This window comes from Schistocerca piceifrons, chromosome 6 (genome assembly GCF_021461385.2).
Source record: "Schistocerca piceifrons isolate TAMUIC-IGC-003096 chromosome 6, iqSchPice1.1, whole genome shotgun sequence".
Lineage (NCBI taxonomy): Eukaryota > Metazoa > Arthropoda > Insecta > Orthoptera > Acrididae > Schistocerca > Schistocerca piceifrons.
Window position 1 is genome coordinate 331,529,325 of NC_060143.1, and position 22,090 is coordinate 331,551,414.

At 41.7% G+C, this 22,090-nt stretch overlaps 1 protein-coding gene across 3 annotated transcripts in view; it reads left to right on the top strand.

The window, feature by feature from the left end:
• Positions 1–22,090, top strand: part of LOC124802535 (vacuolar protein sorting-associated protein 35) — a 92,886-nt gene that overhangs the window by 59,799 nt on the left and 10,997 nt on the right. For all 3 annotated transcript variants that reach the window (XM_047263390.1, XM_047263391.1, XM_047263389.1), the window contains 4 exons: positions 5,709–5,818; positions 7,291–7,459; positions 12,168–12,347; positions 12,762–13,001. In XM_047263390.1, the coding sequence (XP_047119346.1) occupies positions 5,709–5,818; positions 7,291–7,459; positions 12,168–12,347; positions 12,762–13,001 (699 nt within the window). The remainder of the gene's footprint in view (positions 1–5,708; positions 5,819–7,290; positions 7,460–12,167; positions 12,348–12,761; positions 13,002–22,090) is intronic.

Genomic DNA, 22,090 nt, shown 5'->3' on the forward strand with positions numbered 1-22,090 from the left:
CATTAGTAACCCAGTTCTTTTTCTATGCAATGTAAATATATTATTGCAGAAAATGTCTGCGCACTGCATCGCCACTGATTTATGAAGTACGCTGTGGAAGTGTTGGTATAACTTTGTGAAACAACTTTTTAGTTTCTTGTTGTGAGGTGGGGGCAGTGGGGGGAGGGTAGAATTATTGGGGACTGGGCTGCTCACTCTTGAGTTTACAGACCCACAGAGGATGGATCTGCTGACCTGCCTTCACTTACGTTTCCAGTTAGTATATAAACTAGTCAAGAACAGGATTTGGATATATACTTGCACTACAAAAATTATGGGAATTTAGGATGGAAGAAATATTTCAGCAAGAACAAACACTATTTATGTGGCATTGTACTTCATAGAGCAACACGTAAGATACAGTGAAGTACAGGTTGTGCATACCACAGAACACATTGACTTGACAGCAGTGACACAGGTTACAGACCAGGCTGAGCAGTCATTTGCAATTGCTTAAATAATACTGTTTCTTCAGCGGTTCACCAGAATGTGCCAGGGGGCCAACCCATGTAGCCTCTGTAAGCGGGCTTGTGAACCGTATAGAAGCCCAATCTCTAAAGTCACATGCATCGCAAATGAAGATACATCACTCCTCCTCCTCCTCCTATGGGGTGGGAAAACCACATGTATTCATAAGGACACTAGGCACAGAAAAACTTGAAGTAGGCATCCACTACAATGAGCCAATACTGATTTAGGAAGGGCCCAGCAAGACATTTAGATGCTCCCACAGGCACTGCGGCATCAGACGGGGAAAAAAAGACACCAGCGGAGCCATCTGTTGCTGAACACAGTGACTGCAAGTGGCGATAAGCCGCATTATGTCCCCATTTATGGCAGGCCAATACATATGCCAACAGGCCAAAAGTTTGGTGCAAGAGGTCCCCCAATGACCAAAATGCAGAAGCTGCAATATGTTATGGCGTAAGGAAGTGGGAATTGCAACCTGGGGAACAGCGCTCTCCATAGCAAACAAAAATAAAAAAAATAAAAATAAAAATACACACACACACACACTCACTCACACACACACACACACACACACACACACACACACACACACACACATCAAACTCAGAAAGGCAGTGCTGGAGGGAGAAATAATTATACATGTCATCCAAGGCACGGCCCGGGGTTTTTTCTGGCCAACCATGCTGCACAAAAGAGAGACCTGACTAAGTACAGAATCCATGTCAAGATCCTAGCATCACACGAGTGACAGGAAAACCATCAACCATGTTGTGGTTCTCAGTATCTAAATAGAAACAAAGCAACTCATCCTGATCAAATGGTGTGTCCAGTTCAACTGGAAGGTGAGATAAGGCGTCGGCCAGTAATGGATCTGATGATGATAACGGGAGAGGAAGAGAGCCCACTGCTGCAGACAATGTGCTCCCTTGTCCTGCAAGGAAGTAGAAGGGTTAGAAAGAGCAACCAACGGCTTGTGGTGTGTGTTTAAATGGAACGTAGAATCATACAAGATGATGTGAACTTTCTTGAGGGTGAACACAGTCGATAAAGCGTTCTTTCCAATCTGAGAATTCAGCTGTTGAACAGGATTTAAAGCTCTTAGAAGTGTAAGCAATGTGTCATTCAGACCCACCTGCAATTAGTGCAGCAACCCCATGCCAAGACCATGCTGAGAGGCATTTGTAGCTAGCACAAGATGCTGAGCCGGGTGAAAAGTGACCAGACCCGGAACAGATTGAAGATTAGATTTAATCAAAGTGAACGCTTGGCCACAAGCTGACGACCAGGAAAAAGCATTTTTATACAAAAGCACGTGCAGGGGGCCAAGCAACAGCGGATGTGTCCAGTAAAACTCTTGGTAGTATGTAACTTAAAGTAGAAATGCCTGCAGTTCCTTAACCGAGGTCGGCCACAGCACAGCCTCAATTTCATCAACTAGGTGATGCAACGGCTTGATCATTGTGCAAGAAACCTCGAAAACAAGGTACTCCATTGACAGCTGAAAAAATTGAGATTTGGCAGGAATCCACTAGATCTGCAGACTGCAAAACAGAAAAAGAACTATTGGAGATTTCTAAGGTGGTCTTTGGCGGAAGAATATGAAACAATATCATCGAAGTAATTGATGCAGCCAGGCACAGAGGCTGTAAGCTGTTCTAAAAAAATGCTGAAAAATTGTGAACGCATTGATGATGCCAAAAAGCAAGCACTGATATTGGTATAGGATGAAAGGTTTATTGACAATGAGAAGGTACCTAGTGGCCTCATACAAGGGGAACTGGAGGTACGCTTCTTACAAATCAGTCTTGAAAAGTAGTGGCCAGCTGATAATTTTGTGAGCAATCCGTCAGGACGGGGCAAGGGGTATTGCACAGACTGTGCATTAATTGTGAAACTTAAGTCGCCACAGAGGTGGAGGTTCCCTGTCGCCTGCTTAGCGATGAACAGTGGTGTAGCTAATTTACTGGGAGAAACAGGCCAAATGACATTGAGTGACATCAAATAGTGTAATTCGGCTATGACAAAATTGCATGACGTGACAGCTGCCTGCCACACCAAAAAAAACTAAAAACTTAATGGTAATGTGGGCCTGAAAAACGATAGCACAACTGCATCCAGGGGAAAATAGAGAAGAAAACTCATAGCGTAGGGACTCCAGTTGCTGATATGGAACTTGATCTGACACTAAATTTACCTCTTCAACAATGGAGAACTGAAAGCGTTAAATGCATCTAACATGAACATGTCTGTAGTATGGGTAGAATCCACAACAAGGAAGGTGAGAGGGCGAACAACAGATTTTTAAGAGACAGGAGTGGAGAACTGACCTAGGATCAGAATTGCTGTTTATTGTAGCTAACCAATTTCCATGGAACCTGTGTGAGGCAAGGGGAGCCCAAGTCCACATATGTTTGTGCGTTTGCTAAAGTCACTGCGGTGTGTGTTTACTAAATCTCATGTGTCCTGTTGCATTTTTAGAGGTTTATTAAACACACAGAAGTGAATAAACAATTTGTTTTGGGAAACAGTTGTTGGCATACAGTTTAGCTCCATTGGCACTACTGTGTCTGGCAGCTTTGAAAAGGAGTTACACACTGACACAATGTGGCCTCTCTGTTCTGTCGACACAATGGGGCCTCTCTGTTCTGTCGACACAATGGGGCCTCTCTGTTCTGTCGACACAATGGGGCCTCTCTGTTCTGTCGACACAATGGGGCCTCTCTGTTCTGTCGACACAATGGGGCCTCTCTTTCGACACTTAGGATATGCAGCATGCTTATGTTGGACGAAGCAGTATGGGCAAGATGGAAGGGGGGCCACGCGGCTGCTCTTGCGACGGCTCTGTTGCTGCTGTTGCCATAACCGACTCTGCCCCATGCGATACTGAGTCGAGGTTTTATTGCTGCAGTGGTTTTCCTGTCATCCTGAACCCTTGCAGCGTGCCTAATAGGGGTTGACTGAGCAACTTCCAATATCTCCCCCCACGCAGCGATCTGATCACCTGCAGACTGTGACACTTAATCACGGACCTTGTGATCAGAGTAGGATTCGTGACGGATATTAGTGACAAATTTACAGCGATGGCTCAACCCGTGAAATTCTGCAGTGCAGGGTTTGAAAGATTGGTTTGGGCTTCTGACAATGGTAAAATTCTACTTGCATTGAGTGATATGCATTCTGTCACAGTAATAGGTTGAGAGAAGCTTGCACATTTCATCAAATAATAAGCTGGCCAGTTCTTGCAAGGGTACTTGGTGGCCCAACAACTTATAATGCACAGTGAAAGCCAGGAAAAAAAGGAAGGAAGAAAGCCCTACATAGGTTTAGTGTCTTGTAGGCGTCCCAGTCTTCTGATTCATCATATGCAAGTGCTCTAACAGGAAAGTAACCTGCCATGAATACGCAGATGCTACTTGAGTGAGAGCAGTGGCTAGAGCCTGTAGTTGTTCCACGAAAGCTTGCTGCTGGGCAACAGTATATTGGAGTATTTCTTCCATCGAGATGTTTGTCAGGTGACTTAGCACTGACACTAACTGGCGGAGAAAAATGTATACCTCCTTGTCGCCAAGTTTGCTATAGCAAGAACAAAGACTTATCTACGGTGCATAGTGCTTTATAGAGCAACATGTAAGATACAATAAAGGACAGGGTGTGCGTAGCACCAAATACATTGACCGGACAGCAGTAATGTAGGTTACAGAATAGGCAGAGTACTCGTTTGCGATATGCTTAAATAATTCTGTTTTTTTGGCAGCTCACTAGAGTATACCAGGTGGCCAGGCGGCCTCTATTAGTGAGCCTGTGAACTGTACAGAAGGGCATCCTCTTTATCGCGCGCATTGTGAGTGAAGGTACATCAATGTGAAAATTCCTATTAAATGTAAATGTGCCAATCTTCGTGATTAATAAGATGAGCTAAAAATGGTACAGCTGTGTTCAGAGTGAATATCTGATTGGTTTGAAACATAGGAGCTGAGCTCAACAAGAAAGTGCATTATCACTAATGTTTATGCTAGTTACAGACCAAATCATTAAATCCAATAACAAAAGTTATGGCAAACGTAATATCCTGGTACATGCAAATGATCTCATATGGAGAATATCTGAAGTACGATTACAAGAGTGACTGATTTCTTGAAAATAACCAGTTCTGAGAGTTTGGGCTTAAATTAATAAAAACTAAGAGAGTAGAAATGGTAGTCAGAAGAGAAGGAACAACTTCAAATACATTTTAGATGGAACTAGTTGGAATTGGCTCCCATCTCCAAATATCTGGAGAGTGTTTTATCCATGAACATTATAGAAGGACAGGAAATACACAACAGGACACTAAAGGCATTGCAGTTCCACATCCAAGTGAGAAAGCTACTGTGGAATAGCAAAATACTAGCTAAATTAATCATATTCACAATTACTTTGTACCAATTTTGACCTGCGGATTTGGAAACGTGTACCCTCCTGTTGGTAAATTTGCAAGACGACTAAGATAGACAGGTTGCAAAATGAAATAAACAGAAATGAATCTGACATCAAAATGCCAATTACTAATATTATAGAAAGCCAACAGCCTTGCCGCAGTGGTAACTCTGGTTCCCTCAGATCACCAAAGTTAAGCGCTGTCAGGCTGGGCTAGCACTTGGGGTGACCACCTGGTCTGCCAAGCGCTGTTGGCATGCGGGGTGCACACAGCCCTTGTGAGGCAAACTGAGTAGCTACTTGATTGAGAAGTAGTGGTTCTGGTCTCGGAAACTGACATACGGCCGGGCGAGCGGTGTACTGACCACATGCCCCGCCATATCCACATCCAGTGATGCCTGTGGGCTGAGGGTGACACGGCAGCCAGTTGGTACCTTTGGGCTTTCATGGCCAGTGCAGGAGGGGTTTAGTTTAGATATTACAGAAAAGTGCTATGGTATGGTCACTGGTAAAAATGAAGAATGCAGTGATGCAACTTTAATGCAGAAGCACTGGGTAAAAGATCAAGAGGAAAGGCAAGGAAATGTTAGGTAGACACATCAGAATGAAAAAGTGGGAATGTGTTGTGGGCCAAAAATTATGTAGCCAGAACAAGAAATAGCTGCAGCTTGTGCACCACACTGAGGCAACTGGAGTTGGGGAAGTGATGAGGATAATGAAGGTGATTTTTCCACTTTTAATAAACTTCATGAAGTCATTTTTAATACTTGGTTGATTTCCAGGTGGATGCTGTATTAGCAATGATTTCGCCACTGGTCCAAGATCAGCCAGACCAGCCTGCAGCTGAAGATGACCCAGAGGACTTTGCAGAAGAACAAGGACTTCTTGGAAGGTGTGTAGAATGTCCCTGTGTCATATAATTTAAAACCAAAATTTGTGTTTGTGAATGAATCTTAATTACAGAGAACACAAATTTTGGATTAATGTTATTCAATGATGATGAATTTTGAGACTTAATTTTTTCCACATATTACAGAGCAAGGAGGTGCTAAGCAGCCAAGCTCAGAAATAGTTTTCAACCAAGCAATTCTTATCTGTAAAATGATTGGTTTTACTATATGTCACATCAAAAGGCATTTCATGGAAAGCATTGATTTGTTTACCATTACAAACAAAATGATTTTGCAAGCAGAATTTTATGTGCCCATTTGATAGGGTGGTCCACATTATTGTGGTTCGATATTAATTTTGTGTGTGTTAAAAGGGACAATAAAAAACGAATCGCACTGGCTGCTACCGCCAAGCATCCAGCACTACTGAGTCACTGCTGGATTGCTGTTTATTCTTCATATTTTACTGTCACAGTTAATACATATTGATAAAACAAATGTCGAACTAGACTAATTTGGGAGCGCTCTATCGAATGGTCACATAAAATTTCAATTTAAAAATAATTTTGTTTGTAATAGGTAATCAAACCAAAGCCTTGTTGTCACCGGGTGTCACATAAATGATGTGATGAGCACTAATTGTTTGAGCTGACTCCCACTACACAATGCAAAAACTAAATTGCAAATATCTGCCAAAACACCATAGAAAATACACCTGGTGACTTACAGGAGAGAGACCTTGTGTGTGTGTGTGTGTGTGTGTGTGTGTGTGTGTGTGTGTGTGTGTGTCTCGCCACTGAAGTATGGCTGTGTCACAGTGTGAAGGAGGGAATTTATCACCATTTAGTGCTGTTCCCCATAAGCCATGTGGCTTGGCTGCTGGGGATTCGTAGAGGGGGATGAGCAGAATGTATCAAAACTGGGCTAACTTCTGATGTGACACACACTTTAGTGTTGTGACATTATACTCTTTGGCTAATTGCAGATGATTGGGTGATATTAAAGTAAACCCATGATTTCGTTCCAGCTATAATACCATGTTCCATGTCTGTCACTTTCATTCTGATCTTTTCTCATAACTCACTAGCCACCTTGCAAGCTGCAGATCACTACCCATAAGGCAACCATATTTATTTCTGATTTTGAACTGTTATCTGATGTTATAGCTCCTGATTCATATGAGGATTCATATGGGCTGTTACAATCGGTGTAATCATATATAAATACTAATGCCCTGTAGTTACCTTCCAATTCCGTGTTGAAAATCCTACTACTGAAATTTCCACAAAGAGTAACGTGTAAGGAAACCTCTGCAAAGATTGCAGTCATTTTATTTTAAGGTTAATTAAGGCATTTGTTTATTACTAACAAAGCATGAAGTTGTGATCTAATAGGTATATTTAGAGAGAGAGAAGTTATGTATTAATTGTGAATTGATTCAAAAATGTTCCAATGTATGTGTTGTGTTTGGCAGATTTATACACCACCTGCGTTCTGACACTCCTGATCAGCAGTACCTCATCCTAAGCACTGCACGGAAACACTTTGGAGCAGGTGGAAACAGAAGGATCAAGTACACTCTGCCACCAATAGTGTTTCAGGCTTACCAGCTCGCTTTTAAGTACAGGGCCATCAAGGACCAGGTGGGTTCTGACAGCAAAACTCTCATTTTAAAGAGAAATGTGAATGTGGTTATCAACAGGCTAAACTGATAGACTCCAAATATAATTAAACTATTACTTATCTTCCAAGTCCAAAAATAGCAAACTAAATAGCACCACCCCAGTGCTTCTCAACTTAGCTTTGCACCGTCATTTTCCAGGGCTAAATCTCCAGTTCTGCATCTGTCATTCACTTGAGGCAGGCAAGGAGATGAACCATCGAGTGTTCTTTGCCACATTTGCAACCATTATCAGGTTCATGACACTCCTGTCCCTTAGCCAATTTAAGGCTTTCCACATACAATAGGACACCTTTTGGTCTGCAACTAAATATTTGAGTTCGTGGGTGCTTGTTGATTCTCTTTGCTTTGATCTTAAGATCGTAAGATGAACAAACATCTCTGTTCTGCTGCAGTGTTGAGAGTTAATAGTATGCTTAATGAGTCATGTGGTAAGATCTCTGTCAGTCCTAGTGAGTTGCTGAACTCCAAAGCTTGTGCTATTGCCATAAACACTATTTCTGATGGAGGAAGTTCGACTTGTACTTGGAGATCAGGGAATAAAGGAGCTACACCACATACTGTTAGTCAGTTATATTCGATCTGGTAGTGAATATTTTTAATCTTTTCTGGCCATTGCATTTTCATAGTAGTTGTGATTATATTGTCAATGTTTGTAGTGTTTCACGTTTAACAACTACAATGGATGTTGCACAATAGGAGCAGCTGCGGATAATGATTTTTAAGTAGGGGTTTGTCCTGTGAATTGAGCCTCTGCCGTTAAAATGTGGTTTCTTCAGCAGTATGCTTTATATTTCGGTAGAGATAACTTGTTTGAAGAAGCTCCTACAAGTTCGTTTAATGTATCCCCATGAAACTAGCAGAAAGACATCGTCTTTACAGTTTCACCTTTTCTTGTGGGACAGAATACTAGAAACAAAGTGTATGCTACAATAGTTGTCTTTGTAGGAACAATAAGCAACACTATTTGTTATATACATCATATGGTAAGAAAAAGTGGTCTGCTTTAAAAGTGTCACTAAGGGAAAATGCACCTAATAACTATATAAAATTTGAAGTGTGTATCAATTCTAATAACTATATAAAATTTGATGTATGTATCAATTCTAAACTAGTATTATTAAATATTGGTTATTGCTGATAGACACACACAAAAGTACACACGCTATTCTAGCTTTTGTCTTCCTCACTCCTCTCTAAGGAAGAGTGTCATAGCTTAAAAATCTAGAATAGTGCTGTAACTTTTATTTTTAAAGATATCTATCAGTAGTAGCCAGCAACTATGTCTGTTTTTAACTGTCTTGAGGAATCTTGTTTTTGACACTTAATATTTTTAAATTCAGGCATTTGCTGAGAAATTGTCCTGTGCACTGTTGTGGCTACAAGAACACACAGATAATAACAAACACTTTATTACTTCAAGTATATTAGTACAGAAAAAGAAAAAAATTGCCATGGAGTGGCTGCCCTATTAGTCCTAGTCACATCGGCTGAAGTACACATAAGACTGTGTGCAGAGTTGGCAGGCCCAACTCTATAAGTCACCAGCTCGGTGCTAGTGTCTTGCCACATCTGTGACACACCATACAGCTGCGCGCCTGGAGATAACGGGTGTGGAATCGTACGTGGGTCACTACACCCATCCCCCTTTGGGGGCGGAGCATTGCTGATAACCCAGGTCAGGATTGGACAGCCACAATGTATGGATGGTGCCCGCATCTGCAGAGGCCTCGGAGGCAAAAGGGGAGAGCAATTCCCGGCCATCAGGCAGCCTGGATAAGCTGCCCGCATTGGCAATGGTGCCCATTTGGGGCGAAAATGGATGTCATAGTGGTATTTGGAGAGGAACAGTGCCCACTGCTCCAACCTGTGAGCCACCTTATCAGGGACTCGAGCTGATGGATTGATTAACAAAACTAACATCTTGTGGCCCATAATGACTTGGAATTTGGTGCCACAGAATAATATGTGAAAATCAGTGACTGCATACAAAATGGCCAGAGCTTCTATCTCGCCCTGAGAGTAATGTACCTGTTGTTGACTGAGAGTTTTGGATGCGAACACCAGTGGCTGCTCAGAGCCATCGGCATTCCAATGGGCAAGGACAACCCCCAGTCGGTGCTGTACGGAATCCTTCGCCAAAATAATGGTTTGCTAGGATCAGAAGTAGCTAGATTCAGTGCCGACCTGAGGCGGTCCTTCAACATAGAAAAGGCCTGGTTGCACGCTGGAGGTCATACAGAGGAAGCATGCTTGAGGAGAAGAAGGTAGAGAGGGCACACAATGATGGATGCCCCAGAAATGAACCAGTGCTAATAGGCAATTCCAAGAAACGACGATGGATTAGTCAGGTCCATAAAGACTTCTGTAGATTGTAACCCAGAGTCATGGCCCAGTGACCTTACAATCACTGCGAAGTTGCAGTTTACCCAAGGGTTTCATCATAACAACAAGGGGGTGTGGCCCATTCACTAGAGGAAATAGGAACTACAACCCTGAGAGATGTCAGCCAGTCCAACTCTGCCTTGACTTGGACGTGAATAGCTATCAGAATCTGCCAAGCATGAAAAAATCTAGGACAAGCGGACTGCTTTTTTAAAGTCTGTGGTGCACCCTAGGCCTTCCACAAAATATCCTGAAATTCAAAGCACAGAAATTCCAATGATTGATAGGGAACGTCAGCAGATACCAACTGTATGGAGTCCGTGACTGAAAAGCCAAAGGTCTGAAAGGTATTATAAACAACAATAAAGGTAAAGGCCAAGTTACCAATCTATAGGTAACATTTTTTGAGCTGTGAACTGACCAAGTAGGGGATTTGCTGCTTACCATATCCAAAAAGGCAGCCATTTACCGGCGACAGCACAGGAGAGCCAAGGTCTGAATATGCTTGGGCATTAAGCAGGGGAACTGTCATGCTGGTGTTCACCTGCAGACACAGTTGTGAGAGAATCAAAACCTCAAGATAAAAAGCTTGATGAGAACCGGTCGTGACAATGACATTTTCTGGATATCCATGTTGTCTGATACTGCGTTCTGTGCTGTTGATTGGCAGACTACTGCAATGTGGCCTTTTTTCCTGCATGACAGACAGCCCAACACTGGTGACTCTGATCTATCTTGTTGGGAGTAAAATGATGCACATGACGACAACAGGGAGCAGTGGCTGGAATGCTGTTTACATGCTGTGTGGAAGCTGCTGGATCGGCTGGCTTGCACCACCACTACATAGTCTCCCCGGACACATTGGATGCAGCCAGGCCATCATGCGCTGCCACACCATGCTTCCGACTTCCGACCAGCAGCGTGAGAGGACCTCATACAACTGGATAATGGGCAACACCTCGTCAAGGGAAATGTTTTCTAATTGGAGGGCCTATTGCCAGACTTACTTATCCAGAGCAGAGTGTTTCATACCATCTCATATCACGTTGACTGCATACAGGTATTTTGACTCGGACATGACAAAATGGCACTTGTGACTAAGGCCATGGAGAGTTGCCCAGGCACGATAAGACTGATGGGGCCATTTTTTGCATTGGTAAAATTTAACCTAGTACCCACAATGTGTGTGCAGTGGCAATCATATGAAGACAACAACAAGCATAAATTTTCAAACGACGACGACTAAACTTCCTGTAACAGCCGCAACACCTGATGCAAGGCAGCAAAAATCCAGGACAAGAACAGTGCACGACATACATCCACGTTTGTCAATGTGAAAGGAGTGTAAATATTGTCATGGGCGGTGTTCGTATGCTTCCCAATCTTCTGCCACCTCACCTAACGGTGTGAACACTGGAGGAAAGGTAGCTGCTGACGAAGGGGAAGAGAGCAATGTCAGCACAACCTGTTACAGGACCATATGAAGTTCTATCTGTTTTTGCACCAGTGTTCGGTCCAGAGCTTTCATTGTCACCACAAGAAAAATCTCACAACCAAATGAAAAAAGCAAAGGCACAATGTAACTTGTGCAAAATGATCCTACCCACTGTCAATGTGTTCTGGCTACAAGAATACAGATAATAAAGAACACAGGACATTATTACGTCAGGTATGTTAGTACAATAAAAATACTTGCCACAGAGTTGCAGCCCTACTAGTCCAGGCCACATTGGCTAAAGTACACATCAGATGGGGAGTCTGGCTCTTTAAGCAGTTCCGTCAGCCGGTAGAGTGCACTACAGAGCAGCTGCATGCGCATCCAAGAGTGAGGGCCTCTGCCAGTACTGGCGTCTTGCGATTAGTATGGCATGCCGTACAGCTGTTCTTCTCGATCGTGGGTGTGGAATCTTACCCATGTCACCACATCAGATTGATTAAGTTTTTTATTATTAAGATGTAAGGTATCTCAAACTGGTTTTCATCATTTTACTTCTAGACTAGCCAAATGAAGTATGTAAGTATTCATTTTGTATCACATATTCTGCTCCCCTCGCTGTTGTGTAACCTGAACGGGGGTAATTTTCTAACACTAAAATGCATTTCTGATATCATATTCCTATAGTATTTCTATCATTCAATACAAAAATTATGCTCACTGACTTAAAAGAGAAATTAAACAGAATACATATCACATGTGTAATATGTACTGTTTTCCTCTTATTGTATTACTGATGATGTGATTAGATAAGTATTTCAACTTAGTGGACAACACATTTCATTTGCAGGATGACATGTGGGAGAAGAAATGTCAAAAAATCTTCCAGTTCTGCCATCAGACTATCAGTGCTCTTATGAAAGCTGATTTGGCTGAGTTGCCACTAAGACTTTTCCTACAGGGAGCTTTGGCCGTTGGTCGTGTGGGTTTTGATAATCATGAAACAGTTGCATATGAATTTATGTCTCAGGTAACCAGCTGCATAGTAATACAGTGACATATACATTTTATTGTGTGTGTAACCTCCATTACTCAGTGTGAATCCAGTTGTTAACTTCAGCATCATCATAAAGAACAGACACAAATGTACTGTACATGTATTCAAAATGATCAGATGCTTCATTCATAACTTGTCAAGAAATATATCAAAGAAATATTCCTGTTTGGGGTTGTCCATTGGTTAATTCCATACAACCTTCATCTGTAGATATATTAAAACATGTTTTCATATGGTGCACCTCTGCTGACAGTGTTTAAATGCTTTGAACAAAGTACGGTGGTAATGCGCACACACACACACACACACACACACACACACACACACACACACACACTCTCTCTCTCTCTCTCTGACTTTCACTTATACTCTCTCTCTCTCTCATAGGCATTCTCACTGTATGAGGATGAAATCTCGGACAGCAAAGCCCAGTTGGCAGCTATAACACTGATTGTAGCAACTGTGGAGCAGACTTCCTGTTTTAGTGAAGAGAGCCATGAACCGTTACGGACACAGTGTGCACTTGCAGCTTCTAAACTGCTGAAGAAGCCAGACCAGTGTCGTGGTGTTGCCACGTGTGCGCATCTCTTTTGGTCTGGAAAGAGCCTCGCAACTGGTGGCAAGGAGGTAAGTACATGCCTTGCTTTGATGGCTTTGTTCCTTAAACACTAAGTGTAAACCACTATGAAACAGAATTGTTGTCACTGAAAATGGTACAGGCATTATAATTCTCCTATTAAGATTAACGAGGAATTTCTGTATTGGAAAAATTGTTTCTACTGAGGGACATAAAATTCAGAACTGTGTATAACTAGTTTTGCTATCACAATATACACAATATCACATGATTCCAGAATAGTTAAGACCCTTTGCTCAAGTTGTGTGATCAGCTGCACACTATTATGGACAAGAACTCATTAAAAATGCAATCTAAGTGATTGGCATACTGCCTACATTTAATGTCAGATGCCAAATTACAGTTCTTTTGTGTTCTTGATAAAGCAGGCCATGATAAATCACTGGTAATGGTATTATTGATTCATCTATTGTTTATATTTTTTCTCTCCACATAGACATTGTGTCAAGTCACAGGCAGGCAAAATGAAAAAGACTGCTAAAATATCAAGCCACCATTTTAGGGTCACTATCTCCAGTGCCTGGAGGCAATGGCCATATGTCTGTGAGTTGTGAATGTGTGTGAGGGTGTGTTTTTCCCTATTTGGGGTGAGGGCAGCACATAACCCAGAAGCCATAAAAAGTGCAGTAGCTTGAAAGACAGAATATCACTGCATGTGAAGGTGAACATTAGCCAATCGTGTGAAAGTATTGGTTGGATAAGGATCAAAAGACCGCAATGAACCAAGACCAAAGTACCAAAAGATATGACTCTCCCACAAAAGATTGTACCTGATGCATGCATTGATGGCTCTTCAGTTATGCTGTCCCAGTATTTAAGAGTTTGTGCTAAAATCCGGATGTGTTTGTATTACATCATCTGATGTCTTTGACAAAAAGTGTGTTGTGACTGCCAACTGTGTAGGATACATTGGTATAGTGTGCCACTGGTGTTCTCGGCAACAGTCTTTGACCTAGCACACAAGGATTTCTAGTACACAAGGATTTTATGATGACTGTATATGTTCATCAGACTGTCACACAGTGTGACATGGTTCATCAAAGTGAAGCAGTCTGTATGTGCCACTGTAATACATGTTTACTTTACAGCCACGACCTAAGTTTTTCTGTGATTCTTCACTTTCACTCTGTGTTAGTTGATCAAACAGTCCACTGTTGTCAGGTGCATTGTTGAACTGGTCTCATGGGGATGCACAGCCAACTTGGAAAACTCTTCCCACTCCATATGAGGGTATAAGTTGATGGGGTGTGATGACTGTGGCCACTTGGATGTAGGCTGCCTGGCTGCCATTTTGTGTTTGCTGAGTGTCTTCATAATAAGGCCCAGTGTTGGTTCCCAAGACTTTCTGTGACCATAGCCACATTCCAGGTCAGTAAGATTGTACCTGATGCATGCATTGATGGCTCTTCAGTTATGCTGTCCCAGTATTTAAGAGTTTGTGCTAAAATCCGGATGTGTTTGTATTACATCATCTGATGTCTTTGACAAAAAGTGTGTTGTGACTGCCAACTGTGTAGGATACATTGGTATAGTGTGCCACTGGTGTTCTCGGCAACAGTCTTTGATGTTGTGCACTGTTTGCCCAGTATATGTCTTCCCACATTGGCATGGAATCTGCTATACATAGCCTTCCATAAACAGACGTCATCTTTCATACTCCCCAGAAATACCAGTGTTTTATTAGGTGGGCAAAGGACAATTTTTACTTTGTGCATTTTTAGTTGGTTTCAAATTTTCCTGATAGTGTGCTGGTGTACAGTGTAAAGACTGTGGTCGCCTCCTCCTCCATAATGTAGTCCATTTCCACAGGTTTTACTATAGTGGTAGGGTACAGAATGTGCCTCATCTGCTGTTACTTGTAAATGTTTTTCCAGAAGACCATTCTGAGGTATTCCAGTTCCTGGGGGAGACAGTGTGTAATTGAGATGGTGCACACATTGTGTACTGCACAGGGTGTTGGCAGTCTTCTGCATGTAGGTACAGGTCGGTGCGTATTTGCTTGCAGTATAAACTGTGGTTCACAGTGCCATTTGCTCTTCTCTTTACCTTGAGGTCCAGGAATGGTGGTCATACCTCTGCCTAGTGCCCATACTGAACCTGATACTGGTATGCAGGGAGTCCCACTCTCACCTGTGGTTGCCATAATTTTTAATTATGCATTTACTGTATTTATGTACCTTCACTCCAGCACAGTAGATGTTCATTTAATGTATATTGGACAATAAAACACTAGACTATTGCACTAATTAATAAATAACATGGCACTAATTAACAAATAACACGGCATTTCTACAGGGTTATTACAAATGATTGAAGCGATTTCACAGCTCTACAATAACTTTATTATTTGAGATATTTTCACAATGCTTTGCACACACATACAAAAACTCAAAAAGTTTTTTTAGGCATTCTCAAATGTTCGATATGTGCCCCTTTAGTGATTCGGCAGACATCAAGCTGATAATCAAGTTCCTCCCACACGCAGCGCAGCATGTCCCCATCAATGAGTTCGAAAGCATCGTTGATGCGAGCTTGCAGTTCTGGCACGTTTCTTGGTAGAGGTGGTTTAAACACTGAATCTTTCACATAACCCCACAGAAAGAAATCACATGGGGTTAAGTCGGGAGAGCGTGGAGGCCATGACATGAATTGCTGATCATGATCTCTACCACGACCAATCCATCGGTTTTCCAATCTCCTGTTTAAGAAATGCCGAACATCATGATGGAAGTGCAGTGGAGCACCATCCTGTTGAAAGATGAAGTCGGCGCTGTCGGTCTCCAGTTGTGGCATGAGCCAATTTTCCAGCATGTCCAGATACACGTGTTCTGTAACGTTTTTTTCGCAGAAGAAAAAGCGGCCGTAAACTTCAAACCGTGAGATTGCACAAAACACGTTAACTTTTGGTGAATTGCGAATTTGCTGCACAAATGCATGAGGATTCTCTACCGCCCAGATTCGCACATTGTGTCTGTTCACTTCACCATTAAGAAAAAATGTTGCTTCATCACTGAAAACAAGTTTCACACTGAACGCATCCTCTTCCATGAGCTGTTGCAACCGCGCCGAAAATTCAAAGCGTTTGACTTTGTCATCGGGTGTCAGGGCTTGTAGCAATTGTAAACGGTAAGGCTTCTGCTTTAGCCTTTTCTGTAAGATTTTCCAAACCGTCGGCTGTGGTACGTTTAGCTCCCTGCTTGCTTTATTCGTCGACTTCCGCGGGCTACGCGTGAAACTTGCCCGCACGCGTTCAACCATTTCTTCGCTCACTGCAGGCCGACCCGTTGATTTCCCCTTACAGAGGCATCCAGAAGCTTTAAACTGTGCATACCATCGCCAAATGGAGTTAGCAGTTGGTGGATCTTTGTTGAACTTCATCCTGAAGTGTCGTTGCAATGTTATGACTGACTGATGTGAGTGCATTTCAAGCACGACATACGCTTTCTCAGCTCCTGTCGCCATTTTGTCTCACTGCACTCTCGAGCGCTCTGGCACCAGAAACCTGAAGTGCGGCTTCAGCCGAACAAAACTTTGAGTTTTTCTACGTATCTGTAGTGTGTCGTGACCATATGTCAATGAATGGAGCTACAGTGAATTTATGAAATAGCTTCAATCATTTGTAATAGCCCTGTATATTTTTACTTGAACTTTAAATCCATTTCTTACTGTATGTACATACATATTATTCCCATGTTTATTTGCATTACATTTCACTCTTTTTTGCCACGTATCAAGTAGGGAAACTTGTTTTAATTTCCTGTTCAAAATTGTTTGTTCTACGCAATTTTTTGCACCATACAATAGTTCCAATAAGTTGGGAGAATTTGTGTTTGCTGCAAATTGCATAACATTGTTTATGCATGCAATGGCTTCTTCAGGCATATTATTTTTCTATGGATATCATTTTGCTCCTCTTCTTCTTCCTTTGTTTCATCATCATCATCCTCTGCGTTGCAAATTTCTATTAAATCTGTTGCTGAAGCTAATGTGAAGTGAGTTGACAGAGTCACCACTTCACATGTAATCATCTGCACTACATGAAATGTTTCACATTTTCATTAATTCAGCAATTGCTGCTGCATTTTCTTGAACTTTGATGGCCACAGAAGCGTCTTGTTCGTGACCCCCAAACCCCGCTTTGTTGAAGCACTTGGCGACAGTTTGGGGTTTTATTTCGTTTACTGCCAAGCCAATCCAATTTACTGCATCCAGGACAGAAACTGACTGTGCAAGAGTAAATGCACTTTCACCTTCTTCAACACCAAGAATAAGAGAACACAACAGTAATCGTCTATAATGACACATGTAAATAACCCTCTGGTTGAACCTGAAGGGAACCAAATGAATTTCACATTTGATAATGTTACTATTGGGTGGTATACGTTTTTGAAACAATGCTGTTTTACCATCTTTACAGTCACCAGTGGCTTCTCCATTTCATGTAACATTTTTCCGCTGGGGCAATTTTACCTCAAACTGCTAGCGATTTTGAAGGTAGCCCATTATAAAACAGTCCCCTTTATTGGCATTGAACACACCTTTCAGATCATAACTAACAATTAAGTTACACTTGCCAATTTGAGCACAGTTTAACTGTACAAGGGCCACTCAATAAGTCATGCAACTCCCCCCCCCCCCCCCCCCCCCCCCCAGCTAGTTCCAGTTGAAAAACATAGAATTTGCTATGGGACATTGTGGAACAGTACACAGCCCCTACAGTTTCACGAAGTTCACAATACGTGGCAATGCTATACGTAGCCTTCTGATGGAAATGCGTTCTAATCAGAGAGCTGTCATTGAGTTCATTTTGATAGAAAACTAGACCATTGCATATATTCGTAGGTGCTTGCAAAATGTCTTCAGAGACCTGGCAGTGAACAAAAGCACAGTGAATCATTGGGTGAGGTGCCTCTCATCATCGCAACAAGGTCGTGCAAAACTGTAAAATCTCCTGTGAATGGTGGGGAGCTTATTGATGCAGCAAGACATTAGCTCTGACGTCAATGAGTAGAATGGTATCATGTGAACATACCGGCCCTCCCAGTAAGGTGGCATGAGGCGGTCACATTGAACAAAGATTATGCTGTAAAATAGGGTTTTGTATCCAAAAGAATGGGGAATAACAATGTATATTGGAATACCGAGTAAAACCAAACTGCTTTCAGAAAAGAAATTTGTTGCTCATAGAAACCTATAATGGGACAGTCAAGTGAAATGCAACAGTTTGAAAAAAATAAAGTTAGTAAACTGTTTGTTATTTCAAAAGTAATTGCCATAACTGTTAACACATTTATTCCTCTGTGAGATGAAATGGCCAGTTGAAAAAGTTTACGGCTGCCTGCAGAACTGTGATTGTACCCAGCCATGCACCTCTTTGTCCAAAGAAAATTGATGGCAGTGAATATCATAACTCAGGGCTCCAGAAAATATGGAAATTGGATGGGGAGAGAAGAGATCAGGACTGTGTGGATTGGGTTTTGTGTAAGGGCTTCCCAGTGAAACTTCTGCAGTGTAATTCAAACAACAGGCACACCAGGTCCAGCAAAGTTATGATGACCTTTTCCTGTGAATGCAAGAGTGCGCTCTGCACATTGACTGTGTAGAACAAAATGCCACAATTAACGCACAGAGGTACATGGACACTTTGCAAAAAAAAAAAAAAAAAAAAAAAAAAAAAAAAAAAAAAAATAATGCATGCCATCAAGTACAAAAGGCCCAGGAATGTTGAGGGATGGCACCATTCTGTTGCAGGATAATACCCACCTAAAAGTTGCCAAGCTTACAGTGCAGAAGTTTTGCTCAGAAACCTTAACATATCCTCCATACAGTCAAGATCTCTCCACATGTGATTTCCACATTTTTAGAGCCCTGAAGAAAGGCATTCGTAGGCACTGATTTCTGGGTACAATCAGGGTTCTCTACGAAACCACAAACATTGTAGTGACAGTTGTCTCTGATAATGGGATAAATGTATTAATATTTAAGGTGATAACTTTTGAAATAATAAGCAATTTACTTACTTTTTACCCAACTATCTATTTTCATCTGACTTATCCCCATATACTTGCTTTTTCATTTCTCATCATGGATCTAATGGCAGCAAATACAACTGATGTCTTTGAGTATGTCCATATTGAAACTGTTACCAGTGACCATGACACGGTTATGGCAACAATGATTACCAGAGTACAAAGGACAACCCAAACAAACAGTAAACTAGATAAAAAATCGGTAGTGTCGTATCTTAATTAGAAACTTGAAACTTTCAGCACAGGTCAGGAGGCTATAGAGGAACTCTGGCTCAAGTTTAGAAGAATAGTTGACCATGCATTCAGTAGATGCATACCCAGTAGAACAGTTCATAATGGAAGGGAACCTTCATGCTATACAGTTACTGTAAAGAAGCTGCTAAAGAAACAGAGATTACTGCATAATAGATCTAAAACAAAACGTTAGGGCTATAGATAGAGATATGCTGAATGAAACATGTTTGGCTGTCAAGAGAGCAATACGTGATGCCTTCAATGACTGCCGTAGCAGAATATTGTCAAGTGATCCTTCGCAGAACCCAAAGAAATTCTGGTCGTATGTAAAGGCTGTCAGTAGCACCAAAGTTAGTGTTCAGCCCCTAAAGAATGAGACAGGAACTAAAATTTTGGATAGTGTGTCATCGTCTGATATAGAAGTAAGTTAGAGTGTGCCCCAGGGAAGTGTGTTGGGACCCTTGCTTTTCATGTTGTATATTAATGACCTTGCAGACAATATTAATAGTAACTCACACGTTTTGGAGATGAGTTATCTGTAATGAAGTACTGTCTGACAGAAGCTGCATAAATTTTCAGTCAGATCTTAATAAGTTTTCAAAGTGGAGCAAAGATTGGCAACTTGCTTTAAATGTTGAGAAATGAAAAATTGTTCACAAATCAAAACAAACTGTAGTATCATATGACTACAATATCAGTGAGTTACAGTTGGAATTGGCCAACTCGTACAAATACCTGGGTGTAATACTTCATAGGGATATGCAATGGAATGATCATGTAGGCTTAGTGGTAGACTTCGATTTACTGTTAGAATAGTGTGTAAGTGCAGTCATTCTACAGTGGATATTGCTTTCAAATCGCTTGTGTGACCCATTCTACAATATTGCTCAGATGTGTAGACCTGCAGAAAAACGGACAAGTGGGAGATGTTGAACATATACTGAGAAAGGCGACACAAATGATCACAGGTTGATATGACCTGTGGGAGAGAGTCACAGTAATCAGGCTCTTGAAGGTAATGTAAACTATCCCGAGAAAGTCTACTAACAAAGTTTCAAGAACTGACTGTAAATGATTACTCTACATTCACTCACATAGAGATCATGAGGACAAGATTAGAATAATTACAGCATGCGCACAGGCATTAAAACAATAATTCTTCCCATGCTCCGTGTGTGAATGGAATGGCGGCTGTGCAGGTTGTGGTGGTTTGCAGAGTATGGATGTGGATGTAGAAGATCAATGCCAGGAACACCAGCAGCACACTCAGCTGATGTATCCCAACAAGTTGGCAGTCACAGAGCACTGTTTGTCCAAGATTCGTGCAGCAGAAAACACACACACACACACACACACACACACACACACAAACACACACCAGGATTTGAACATAAACTTTGAAATACTAGGCAGCATGATTATAGAGACCATTGCAGTATGCACCACAGACAATCTTGTCAACTGAGAATGCAGGTAAAGTCTCAGCAAGGCTTGGCAACCAGCACTTGGTCTGATTAAGAAAACACTCAGCAGACATAAGGAACTGGCAGCCACAGTGGATGAGGTGCCGACATGAGCTGGCAGCCACGGCAGGTGGGATGCCCACTTGCATGCTGCCGCAGCCACAATGCCCTGTCAGTGCGTGCTCATGGGCAAACAGTGCGATCCACAAGGGGATAGTACAATAGTCAGTCTTCTGCCCCCACGGGGTCATTTCGTCAGAACACCTGACAATGGCCACATGTCTGATCACTGAAATAGTGTACCTACTGGACACTGTTAACTGGCAGTACACACATGAACTGTTAAATCTAGTTTAATGATGTAGAATTTAAGTACATACATAACTTGATTGGCATGCATGTATCAAAATCACTTACCAACCCCAACAAATGTGACCAACAAAACATACCTACTTGACTTCATCGCATGTTTAAAGTTCTAGCAATTCCCACTGCAGCGCGGCACGTTTCCTTTTACCGCCCTGCCAATGTCCAGCAATGTTCATTTGTCTAGCTAAAAGCTGTAGTAGAAAATACTAGACCACTACTGTCTACTGCAGGTCGCAACATACATAGAATTGTCCGGTAAATGGGATGTGGCCAGCTACTGAAATAAAAGTTTTAACTTGGCAATGTAAATCAGGTGTATTTTTACAATAAAGATCACAGTTAATACTGCCAAGTCTGTACTAAGTGTCTACACAATGTAAAGCTTCCATGCACACCACAATCACACACGTAGCCAGTTTATGGTATTTACACCCGTTACCGAAGTTGATAGAGTTCACTAGATCATTTAGTTATGAAAATGCTCACTCAAATGTTGTGCACTCTGCTCTACACGTAATACCTGTTCCAGTCTTAGATCGCACAACACGCCATGTGGTTTTAACTAACAGTCAAAAGCAATAATTTTGATATTCCGTCAGAAATTCCACATGACTTTCACTATACCGTTCACTTAAATACACTTCGTACTACTTCGCGAACTCGTAATTAGCATTTTTCCACGATATACAGTACTTTCGTCGGAGCTGCTTTCAATGAGATGTTACTAGTTTGAACCCTCAGCCCCAACTTTTCCTATATCACACCAAAGGCTTTGTTCCCAGCATAGATTGGCGCGAGCCTGCATTTTTCTGATTGGCTTATATCACAAACAGCAATCAGGTTGTAGTATTATACCGCGCTAACCTGTGCTTTACTTCAATGACCAATCATAGTAAAACATTTCTTTCTATGGCAATTGCTAAATAAATAAATTTAGCAAAGTATCAAATATAAAATTACTCCTTCCGAAATTACCGATTAATT